General features: G+C 43.1%; 1 protein-coding gene across 1 annotated transcript in view; it reads left to right on the top strand.

Moving 5' to 3' along the window:
• VCAN (versican) overlaps positions 1–13,086 on the top strand; it is a 237,927-nt gene that overhangs the window by 96,646 nt on the left and 128,195 nt on the right. The window contains exon 6 of the mRNA XM_060235736.1: positions 7,983–8,276. Coding sequence (XP_060091719.1) covers positions 7,983–8,276 — 294 coding nt within the window. The remainder of the gene's footprint in view (positions 1–7,982; positions 8,277–13,086) is intronic.

Here is a 13,086-nt window from a genome sequence, read left to right as displayed (position 1 = left end):
CAGCACCTCCTCTCCCTCCATCTTCAGCCCCTCATAATCCCATGGCTGTTGTGCAAACACAGAGAGACCCAAAAGGTAGCCCTTTCCATAAGCTCACCTAAAGGAAGGGCATACCAATATAATGTGACCATGTGGAAAGATCAGACTTGGGTAATTACCAAGAACAAACTCAAGGAGAAGGGCCCTCCAGATTGGTTTTTGATGCTAAACAATCTATACAATGGGAAAGGTTTGGCTGCCATGAAATTTACAAAACTAGGAACCCTCAGCACAGACCTACTTTTCGAGGAAGGATAATATACATTGACAATAGGAACCTCCAGTCTCACGCAGCTACAATTTAACCCAACAGTGAGACTCTCCTAGAAACCAGCTCCCATGTAATTGGCTCACACATTGTGAAAAGGAACATAAGGGAACAGGTTTTAATTCAACCCCAAATGCTGTTAAAGGAAATCCATGTCAGCCTTACCGGGCTGAACACTACGGAACGGCTACCTCAATGCTCTCCATACTTGGAACCCAGCAACAAAGGCTGGAAGGCATGGCTCCAGCTGTGGGCAGGAAAAACCCATCACAGATCTAAACAGTCTGTAGGAGACTGGCTTGCGCTTCAATCTCTATTAACCCATCCTCTCCTGAGGCAAACCTTGCAAGAAATAAAGAGAGCCGGAGATACTGGGGGAGTGGCTGTGCTAGATTCCATGAATATTGAAATCTTGGCTAATAAATTTGCTTATGCCACCTCATACATGTCTCAGTTGGGCAAACCCATTAATGATTCGTTTCACATGATACCTGAAGTCCAGCATTCCATTAGTTCAATTTTGGTTAATTGGGAAAGGCAAATTGAAAGAGATTTTGCGCTCTTATTAAAAGGAACTCAGTCCCTTCAAGGCAATATGTCTTTGGCATTAGCGTGTACCCAAGCCCAGTCTATGAATTTGGCCATGGCTATGGGTATGATCAGGCATGCCACCAAAGGACATATCCCTTTAGAGATTAAGCAGCTGATAAGACCTAAATTTACAGACCTTGAATTAGAACTGGAACCATGGTGGATGCTGGTAAACACTTCTTTCCTAGTGGAGACTCAGGAATTAAGACTTCTTCTCCTAATGCCTCATGCAAAAAGGTTTTTCTATGTACACCCCATTATTCCATTAGGACTGCAAACAGGACCAAATGAGGTTCTATATATTCTAGACTAAGATAAATGGGCTAGACCTACTGGAAGGGGATGGGAAGCAGTGAGCATGCAAGCATGTGTGCACAAGGACAATTTGGGTTTCATTTGTGAAGAACAAACCTTAAAGACACACCACCCCTGTGTGACTCCTCTAAGGGACTCCCCACAGGAATGTCACTACACCTTGAGGCATGAGAACACTTCCACATTTGTTTACTTAGGAAAGGGGTGTGCGTGTGTGAGGACTTTTTGTGATTATGTAATCAGTAATACCTTCCAAATTCAACCCATGCTTCCAGGAGTAAATAGATGCTTTAGCAATCTGTCCTCTATTCTGGGATGCAACCTCCAATTCACGGTCCCCATCTGGACTAGAGAAGAGATTGTAATAGCCCATACCCTATTTAAAACTATTACGACAGTTTTTCTAGGGATGGGTCTAGAAGCGATTCAATCTCTATTAACCCATCCTCTCCTGAGGCAAACCTTGCAAGAAATAAAGAGAGCCGGAAATACATCTTCCATGGTGATAGAGCACAATGGCAAAGAAATCTCCAATATTTTTACAAAGATTCAAGACACAAATCCTTGACTTGATTTTAGGATGGAGTGCAGTTTTGAACGTGTTATTACACCCCATTATCATAATCTTAGTATTCCAAATCATTTTCTGTGCAGCCCTAATTGGTCTTGGGTACTGGATGAGAAAACAGATTAGGAAAGTGGAGATGTTCCAAACCATGTGGAAATGCTGTCTCATACTACAGGAAAAATAGTAATGGTTGAGCACAGATCTTGCATTCTCTCCCCAGAACTTTTTTTTTTTTTTGCATATTTGTCCTGTTTCACTTAACCTGTCTTAAACCAAAAGACCTTGGGATTAAGCTTTTTTTTGTATGCCTATTCTTTCTTTTTTAAAAGCCCTAGATCTGTGTGGGGGTCTGAACCAGAGAGCGTTGAAGGTTGGGGTTTGCCAAACTCCGAATGCTCTTAGAAGTCAAGTAGCCAACGCCCGACAAGCTGTTGGACATGTGGTTTTCCCCAGCACTCTATGAGCCTTAAGTACCAACCGGACTTGGAAGCAGGGGGAAGTTACCCAACGGTGCCCAAGGTTGACACCTGAACAAAACCTGTCCTGACCCACAGAGCCATCTGGAAATGCAGCCCTTGATTGCATCACTGCAGAAGGGAACCATATTGGTTGCAAAGCTGAACCAGGAAGCTGAGATTGGCAACTTTTTCAGGACAGCCTTTTCCTGCCAACTAACCTCTTGGTTATAGCTAGGTCAGCATGACCACTGCTTCCTCACAAATCTAGTCCTTTATTTCCTTTTTCAACTACTGAAGATTTCTTCCTTGGTCTTTGCACCCCAATTACGTTTGTTTTGGCTAATGGTTATCCTAATCATTACTCCCAAAAGACATCAGACTTGGGACATTTGCATTGTCACACTCTGCACATGCTCCAACCCACCACCCAGATGCAAAGGAAGATGGGAAATAGAGTTCTTTCCCCAGCTTGTAGTCATATGTGTTTTGAATCTGTCTTTTTACCAAAGAAAGTAGGTATGGACCTGAGGATTAAAAGATACTTGTCCCCTGGAGCTCGGTGGCTCCAGCTAAAAATTTCCCCCTTCCATGGTCTTGGTGTGTCAGATCAGATTCTCTTCAGATGCCAATTCATGAGAGTATTTGGAGTTTGGATCAGACATGCAAGTCCCCGGAGGGAGAAGAATGGTTGGGACTGTCTCGGCCAAGCCGAGCCACGCGATGGGAAGTGCTTGTCAATTACAGTGCCTGAGCATTACTGTGTGTTTTCCCAATTCACCACCAAAATATTATTGTAAATTGTGTTTTGCAAATATCAGTATGTTATGTGTTTCTGGTGAGACCAAAACTCACACACTCCAAGGCATGGAAGATCTGTTTCAATGGAAAGGGTAATTTACATAGTCCCTCCTATTCAAACCCCTGTTTACATTCCCTCCTCCGTCCCTTGTATGCTGCCTCTGCCATCAGTGGGAGGCAGCACTTGGTAAAATATGTGACGTGTCCAGTTGACAGTTGCCATCTCTCAGGCGGGAGATATCACTAAAATGGTATTTCCCACTAGACATGGATATGTATATGTATTTTCAAGTTATTCTTTACAAGGGAAGGTGGGCCAGCCTTGGGAGGGCCAGCTTTGAGGTAGTCTATCAGCCAAACTGGGGAGTCTGAACCTGTATCAGGACCCCGAGGGAGCCCAGCACAAGACCATTAATGGCAGAAACGAGGGACAGGCCCCTGCACTCACCAATGGGTTCGGAGCAGATAGCCTCCACATGGGTATTTCTTCCAACATGCCAGCATCCCATCCAGCCCGATCCATTGTTAGGTCTGGGTGTTCAAATGTACCCAGGGGTAAATGACAGGCACCCAAGCGCAGTGGTTCAACTGGGAACAAATGCTCATTAGAACTGAGGCATCAATTTTTATGGTTATGTTTTTAAAATATTGTTGATAAATATGTTGTACCATCATGCATTGCAAGTAATCGGGTCATATGAGCATATGGACATATGAAGCTGCCTTATACTGAATCAGACCCTCGGTCCATCAAAGTCAGTATTATCTACTCAGACTGGCAACGGCTCTCCAGAGTTTCAGGCTGAGGTTTTTCACGCCTATTTGCCTGGACCCCCCCTTTTTTTCAGTTGGAGATGCTGGGGATTGAACCTGGAACCTTCTGCTTACCAAGCAGATGCTCTGACCACTGAGCCACCGTCCATCTGCATAAGTTGGCCCACGCTCCGAATAGGACTGACCAAAACTGAGGGATATTTGGACATGTATAATGGATTGTGTAGCACAAGACTGTGATGGCCCCTCCCCCTTCAAGTAAGCAAAAGGCTTATTGAGGGACGGACCTCAGAGTGAGTGACAGGCTATGCTGATTGTGCACAAACCTGGATTGTTCTATTTTTAACCTTGTAGAGGGGGAGTCCTCCAGCCAGGGAAGGACTCCAAGCAGACCCTAAAAAGGGGCCAGGCTGATACTGGGCTCCTCAGAGCCACAAAGGCTCTAGATTAAAAAGAGGAGAAGGCACACTAGGCTGGCTTCTCCGAACCCATTGCAAGGGGAGGAGCACTATGCAGATGCAGACTCCCTGGTTCGGAGTGTCAGCCCGGTGGACATTTTCTCCCAGGAAACATGACCATCTGTAACAACTAGTGCTCAGGGCATGCCCATAGACGGGCCTTAAGGACATAATGTGCACATTCCAGTCAATGCAAAAATGGAATCTTAGGGTCTGGATAATGGGAAACCTGTTGTATTTGATGATGTATGTATTGTCTAAGGACATGTCAAACACAATAATGGTGTAAACATTTTCCCCAGAAGCCTTTGTGATTGCCTGTTTGCATATGTAAATTGAAGCCTCCTCATAATTGGGTCTGGCTATGCCATGTGAGTCCAGAACTGAGGGAGGCGGAGGAACCTGATCTGACTCGGGAAGCATTGAGAAATCCCGCATTGAGCATGCTTTGCGAAGAATTTTGCTTCAACCTGGGCATTCTCGATACAAGCGGGAGGTGGGAAGAATAATGACTGCCGCCAGGTACTCTCTCTCTCTCCCTCCACCAGGACATACACCTACCTAGTAGAGATATGGAAGAAGATCCTCCTCTACCCCCAAGCATAAGAAGCTTATCGAGGGGGGGAGAAGAAGAATAGAAGACTCAGGTTAAATAGTGGATAGGAAACAAATGTATTAGAATAGTTATAGGGGAATAATGTGCAAATTCAACTTGTAACCATGAATTCTGATATAATTGTGTACTTTTCTAATTATTGATATAATTGTGTATTTTTCCAATCAATTATTGTTATTTATCTTGCTTGAATAGCAGCAATGATTTTATGAAATCACCCTTTTATACCAATGATTATGAAAATTGCAACCCTGTGTCAAAAATACTGCATGCTGAACAATGTTGCCAATGTTAGTTGCCTCCACATCGTAGTATTTGAGGAAGTAGACTTTGGCCCATTAGATACTGTATTTTCAAAGTTATTTTTGAGTACTTTAGCTTAGTGGCTCCAACCTTTTAGATAGGAGGTACACCCCGATTGATACTTGGCTCTCAGCGGGAACGTCTCCTGTCAAGATCAGCTGTGGACTTTTGTTGTTCAAGACCTTGTCTCCATTTGGTGATGTGGGTCTTGAAGGGGGGAATTATGAGAAAAGACCCCTAATTTCAGAACATCGTAGTCACCCGTTTGGTTGCCAGGGTGCCTGGAGACTCAACTCACACACATCTGCCAGGAAAACATGGGTTTGGTCTACCAGACTGGAAGGGACTTATGTGAGTACTAATAGCCACAATGTTGCAGCAGCACTCCGTGTCTCTGGAAGAGTGCTAACCAGGAGGAAAGATGGGATTCCAGTCACTCCATGAGCTCACCATCTCGGCCATTGCAGCGGAAGAAGTTGCGCCGCCAAGAACTGTCCAGGCAAGCGGATTCCAGCCTTGACCATAGAATCCATATGGGAAGGCTAACATCACCAGCAACTATCTTCCTGCAGTGCCAGACCCCATTGCAGCAAAGCAGGAGCCTCACGTACTCAACAGATGTCACCTATGCATAAGGCAATCAAGCTTATCTTAGGCGTGGGTCCTGTTAAACTGCCTAAGCCTTTGTCCAACAGAACCCAAGACAAAAGATGGTGCCGGTAGAGGAATGAAGAAGAGGAAGAACATCTTCACCCAGAGCCAAGTTTCTTTGTATAGATTGGGTATTACCTTAGGTAGCAATTTGGCCATCTATTGTCACCTTTTAGTTAAGTTTTGATAGCCTTTTAATCACCTCCACTCCAATAATTTCACCCATTCTTTCCCTTAATGGTCATCCTGGAGCCTCCCCCCTTTTTGGCCCATTGTTACCTGGAAGTCCAATCAGGTAACCAGGGCCAGGTCTGCTCATTGGCCAGGTATGGGCATCCAATCAGGTGCCCCCAATAAACTGGCTACTGGCTACCGCATAAGTCCAGCCCTTATGGTCATTGCAGAGCCTCCCCTTTTTCTGAGGTCATGTACCAGCTGACCACCTGTCATTTGCCCCTGTACCTCCCATTTCCTAAGGGCTCAAGGTAGTCCTTATAACCAAGGTCCCAATTCCCCACAGGTGTGCATCTAGCAGTACCCCATTCCTGCTGTTTAGATACATCCCCGATTCTTGGGCAGTTGAGGGTCCCCTTCCCCATAGTCTTCGTTTGTCGCTATTGGAGCCTTCCTTGAAGACTACGATCGGTAATTATCACCCTGTTTGTCCATCCTTATGTTACCTCTATGCATTTCTCTCTATTTTTATTAGGACTGTATGTGTGTTGTATGTATCCATTACCTTGTATGTGTGTTCTATATTTTTCTGTAATAAATGTTTAATTGTTTTACTTAATTAGTGTCCTTGGTAAATTTAGCAATCATTTCTGGAAGTGGAATCCTGTATACATAGATTCTAGATCATTTTAAAGCCAAAGGTGCCCACCTGTCAATTCCCCAACCTTTTTTGAGGGCATTTTGGCTTATAGGGGGGAGGAAAATGTCTGCTGGGCACTCCATTATTCCCTATGGAGAATGATTCCCATAGGGAATACTGGAGAATTGATCTGCGGGTATCTGGTGCTTGGGCAGGGCTGGATTAACAAATAGGCCGAGTAGGCACCAGCCTGTGGGCCCCCATGCCTTTAGGGGCCCCAGGACTGCTTCCCTCCATCTTCCCCCTGCTTGCAGACCTCCCAGACTGCAAGTGCAGCCAGCAACTGAGCTGCACTTTGCAAGGGGGGCCTCCAGATTTTGACTGCCTAGGGGCCTCCACAGGGTTTAATCTGGCTCTGGGCTTGGAGGGGCTGTTTTTTTAGGTAGAGGCACCAAATTGGCAGCATAGCATTCAATGACTCTTCTCAAAACACTCTCCAAGTTTCAAAGGAATTAGACTGGGGGGTCCAATTCTATGAGCCCCCAAAGAAGGTGCCCCTATCTTTCATTATTTCTAATAGAGAACGCATTTAAAAGGTGTGTGGTCTTTTTAAACATGATAGCCGGAACTCCCTATGGAATTCAGTTATGCTTGTCACACCCTTGCTCCTAGCTCTACCCCAATGTCTCCTGGTTCTACCCCCAAAGTCTTCTGGCTCCACCCCCAAAATCCACAGATGTTTCTTGAATTGGGCAACCCTACCTTGTAACACTGCATTGTTAGCTGCCTTGAGTCTGAAATGGGATTTACATATTTTAAATGAATGATTTAAATTAATAAATAACAGGTGGGCAAGAAGACAGGGCACCTTCTGGTGGATGAGGAAGACAGAGGTGTCTGACCAAATATCATGGATAAGGACGGTGGCTCAGTGGTAGAGCATCTGCTTGGGAAGCAGAAGGTCCGAGGTTCAATCCCTGGCATCTCCAACTAAAAAGGGTCCAGGCAAATAGGTGTGAAAAACCTCAGCTTGAGACCCTGGAGAGCAGCTGCCAGTCTGAGAAGACAATACTGACTTTGATGGACCGAGGGTCTGATTCAGTATAAGGCAACTTCATATGTTCATATGTTCAAGGGCATATGGGGGAAGGACAGAAAGATCTTACTAACAAATCTGTCTGATGGTAAATTATTGTTTCAATCATACATTTGCTCAAAGCCACGTTTTCCATTTAAATCCTTTTAGAAACATGATGTAATCATACACTTTGTTTCTTGCCATGCTTTTGATCTTTTTGTAAAATGGGCATTGTGTTTCTGTTTCTCTAGGGGATGTCTTCCATGTAACTGCTCCCAACAAGCTAACCTTTGAAGAAGCTAAAAGGCAGTGTGAAGCACAGGATGCAGTTCTTGCGTCTGTTGGTGACCTACATGCTGCCTGGAGGAATGGCTTTGACCAGTGTGACTATGGCTGGCTGGCTGATGGCAGTGTGCGCTACCCTGCTTCTGTGGCAAGAATGCAGTGTGGAGGAGGTTTGCTTGGCATCAGAACCCTCTTCCGCTATGAGAACCAAACAGGATTTCCCTACCCAGATAGCCGATTTGATGCCTATTGTTTTAAACGTAAGTTTAATTTAAGATTGAATCACTATTTCAATTTTGTAAACATTATACATCCTTTCTAATTTGCTGGAGTCACTTTCTTACAGGATTGTAATGGCCACCAAGGCTTTTGCACTCCTGGCATAGGAATTCCATTGAAACTATCTTTTGAAATAACATTAATCACACACATATTTCAGAATGAAGGGGACTGAGATGCAGAGGTTTCATTTCTATTCTGTTTTGCTCACCTCTAGGAAACAATTTTTATCAGCTGCCAAAGGATTACTGCAGTTTCCTAAATTGTATAAACAGATGGGTCAATGTTTAATTGAAGCATGGCCTATACGGTGTTCCAAACAATGATTTTGTTAATTGTTCCTGCTAATGTTTGGACATCATGCAACAGGGCAAATGACAACTGCGAGATGCCTTTAACCATGGCCAGGTTCTTTGCTCTGTGTTCATATATCTTCTATATAGTCCATCTTTGCCACTTCTCCATGTCTTACCTAACTAGTGTTCCTAGCTAGGAACTCCAAATTTGGCGTAAATGTCTAATCCATCTACAAGAAAACTGCATTTCCCAGTTACCTGAAACTGTACACCTGAAAACTGTCTCATCTGGTTAAGTCCTCTGTTTATTTTAGATGATCAACACAATGCAAATTTTAAGTACAATTTAAAAGGTGGGCAAGGAGAAAAGAGTAGGGAAGGGAGGAAGGAGCATGGCCTTCTTCACCCCATAAAGCCCTTCCATGGAGACAAGAAAAAGAAGATAAAGGGAAGAATGTGGTGGTGGAGGCAGGGCTTGCCTGCAGAGGGCGGTGTGTGTGTGTGGAAATGCCACCAATGTTTTGACCTTTGCCAGGCTTGTCCTCCACATATAGTTGTAAGTTTTAGGTTGGAAATTTTGGAGGTAGAGCCTGAGGAGGGCAGGGTTTGGGGAGGGGAGGAGAGTGGAGCGACTTCAATGAAGTATAATGCCATAGAGGCCACCTTCCAAAATGGCTATATTCTCCTGGTGAACTGATCTCTGTTGCCTGGAGATAAGTTATATTATCTCTGGAGATCTCCAACCACCACCTGGAGGTTGGCAAGACTACCACCACTGCCAGCCTTCCCTTGTCCTGTTTACTTTCCCACCCCTCTCAGCCATGCTATAAAACAACTGGAGAGGGAGGAGGAAATCCATGCTTCATCCTTCCATTCCTTCCCAGTATCTTAGCCTCATTTCCCCAGCATCTCCTGTTCTCACCTCAGTAGGATCTTTTCAAAGGTTCTGTACCTTTTTCTTTGCAAGTGACAGATCCACACTTGAGGAACCATTGCCAGAGGTGCATGGCACTTCTGAATTACCTGTTCGTGTACATATGGAAACGGTCACATCCAGTTAGACTCTGCATTCCAGCTTTCTATGGGACAGAAGAAGTGTCTATGACCTACAAATTGTTTTTGGTGAGCAGCAACTTTATCAAATGCTGACCATAATCAAGGGTGGCTCTTAATGCATCATTTTACATTTTTGAAAGAGAATTCAACAAGCTGGAGTACTTTCCTTTGTTTGTTTGTCCTTTACAGTTGCTCCTCATCCAGCTACTGAAACAAGCATCTAACCTTGCTTTAAAGAATACATCTAGAATAAAAAACAAAACACCATTTTATAATTACAGTCACATTAGAGCCCATTAATTGGAGTGAGGAGTGGAAAATATACTGTTCAGCTCTATGAACAGTAAATATACTGTTCACTAGCTAGCAGCACTGACTGAAGTCTGTGGAACAGATGTTGGAACAGTAAAATGTAATGATGTCATCTTTTTACTGTGTCCCTTTGCCTCTTGCCTTGAAGCTGGAGCATGTACTGAGCCTTTGTACTTATACACCACATTTACTTCAAATTTCTACCACCCCTTTTCAGAGAGGACTACCATTCTAGAGCCACTGATATAAAAATCTGCTTTTGTGTCATTGCCAATAGATCTAGGAAGTGAAGAGGAGTGTTGGCAAAAGCAGAGTGAATTAGACTTCTCAGATGCCAACTAGATGCTGGCATCTTCACATTTAGTAAAACAGCAGTCCTTTGCCAATAGAAGGAATCTGTCTCAATTATAAAAACAAACATTGTTATTAATAAAGCAGACAGCTTCTTTGTGGATGAGCCTCAGTCTGTTTGTGAGTCTCACTTTTCTTCTGAGAAATGTATGAACATTTGGGGGAAAAAATTCCAGATGAGGAAAAATAAAATACTTACAATTCACCTTTTGGAGAAGCGCTGTCTGAAGAAAAACCTCAATAATGTTAAATTTCTGAATTATAGATAATAATGTAAAAACACCAGATACAATTCAGGGGATTGCAAGTTCTTAAGTGGGTGCTAAATTCTCCAGGCTGAAACAAACATCTGCAGCTTGGACTAGATCTCCCAATGTTGTTCTTTAAAGCAGCTGCTGAGGCCTCCAATTTTGAATTAAATATGGCTAAACATTTCCCTGTGCCATTGTCTTGATCTACATTGACCTCTCTAAGGGTGCAGCCATGGATCTGTTTGTATGCAGAACATCCCATTTGCAATCCATTGCATTTCTAGTTAGAAGGATCAGGCAGTAGGTGATGTAAAGGACCTCTGCCTGAAAACCTGGAGAACTGCTGCCAGAGTAGACAATATTGACCTTAATAGACTTTTGGTCTGACTCACTCAGTATAAGGCATCTCCATGTGTTCAAGAAGCCACTGTTAGCCTGTAGCAATAAAAATGCATTTTTAAATGTTATTAATGAATTTCAGAATCATATTTTATTTTATTATGCATTTAGGATGTCAGATTGATAGCAGCTTCTGGGTGAAAAAATGATTAAACTCCCAGCATTGCTGTTCCAATCAAAATCAGAAACCCAACTATCTATTTTACAATTTAAAAAAGTAAAATACAAAAAGCTGATCTCCTCTTTCATGTCTGTTTCAGGTTTGTAAAAACCAGATATTCTCTGGATGATGGCCAGGGTGTGATAATTATATTGACTCAATGTGATTTCAAACTGCAGTGGCTAGGATATAAATAGTGTTGGCCTGTGGAACTAGCGATTTGAAAAAGACTATGACCCCACATCCAGATGTGCATGCACTCTTGGTTTGTTTTTTGACTTTGGTTATTGTTTTAGTTTCTGCCACTCCTGAACAACAGATTGCTTTTTGTGCTTGAAGTGATCAGATTCACAACAATGACCATAATAATTTTGCTCACGAATTTGCTTCCGCAGGAATCATATGGCTTTTAAAAATGATAGTTTTTGTAATGGTTCTATTGGCTCTAGAAGCCAACATCTCTGGCATTATGAGAGCCTAAAGCTTTTTTGTACATTACACATAGATATTATCTGTGCTGATGTGACCTGGATAGCCCCAGCTAACTCATGTCCCCCATTATTTGGGCTCCTTAAGAGGCTGCCAATCAGGTTTGCCACCATTAGGGCAATGCATCCTGGCTCCAAGCTTGACATGGCCACAGATCATGCCTGCTTTTTCTTGTGCAGAGAGACAACTTGTGCAGGGATTAACTCCCATCAGTCCTCTGGGGCCATGCAGCCATCAGTGGCTGGTTGGTCCTTCAGCAAAAACTGCACTAAACAATGAAGGAAGAGTGTTACATTGGCTTCTGTTCTCAGCCCTCTCATTGGCTGAACTGCACTAGGCAGCCTTTCCTCTTGCCCCACCTCCAGTGCCTGTTGCCTCCAGTTCTCTTGAGGAAGATGAGTGCAAAATCACCCCTACAACTTTTTTGGCAGAAATGTGCTTCTCATCACTTAATTAGCATTTCTTCCTAATTGCTTGCATGTTCAGATTTCTTCAAAAGAAAGTAAGGCTTTTGTAAACATATAGTTAAAGTAATTTCATTAGGACACAAATTTATACTTATGCTGGCCAGATTGTTTTGTTTTTCAAGGAAGGTTTTTGTGTACCAAACACCAAGACTTTTCTTTGGTGAGAGGAGAACTAATTAACAATTTTTAAAGGAACTTCTACTGAACACCCATTCTTCTTAGCCTGTAATAAAATTAAAACATTAAGGCTGCCAAAAACAATTCATTCTTAATGGATATGGGTTTTATAGACAGACATAGAGTATTCTGAAACATTTCCCTTCTCTTTCTTAAGAACTAACCCCCAATGAAGTCAACAGCAGTCTGTCCACAAGTCTGAAAACTTTGGCTCAAATGTACAAAGCTAAAACAGTTTTCTTCAGGAGGTTTTTATTTTGTTTTCAGCCACAAAGGCCTTCAAAGCAGTTTTCAATAAAACCATGCTAAAGCATCATAAAATGGTCATTTAAAATAAAATACATTGCACATGCATTAGAAACATTCCACTGCACAATCAATCAAAAGCAGTTTTAGTTGTCATAAAGCCTGGCAAGCTAAAAATGTCTTCACAGATCATCTCCTGAAGATCACATTATAGCTCTCCTGGCAAATTTCCCTCAGTAAGAAACTGAATTGTCTAGGTGCTTTCACAATGTTTTCACAGCAGACTTTTTACGGGGTAGTTTGCCATTGCCTTCCCCAGCCATCTACACTTCCCCCCCCAGCAAACTGGGTACTCGTTTTACTGACCAAGGAAGGATGGAAGGCTCAGTCAACCTTGAGCCGGCTACCTGAAAACCCAGCTTTCGCCGGGAATTGAACTCAGGTTGTGAGCAGAGTTTAGGACTGCAGTACTGCAGCTTTAACACTCTGTGCCACAGGGCTCTCAACCAACCAAAAATACCACTGGTAGATATTAATTTCACCATAGATAGCTGTGGAGTATGAAGCTGTTGGCATATCCAGCATGT

Source organism: Heteronotia binoei, chromosome 4 (genome assembly GCF_032191835.1).
Source record: "Heteronotia binoei isolate CCM8104 ecotype False Entrance Well chromosome 4, APGP_CSIRO_Hbin_v1, whole genome shotgun sequence".
NCBI classification, from domain to species: Eukaryota; Metazoa; Chordata; class Lepidosauria; order Squamata; family Gekkonidae; genus Heteronotia; species Heteronotia binoei.
This window is presented reverse-complemented; position numbering and strand designations above follow the sequence as displayed.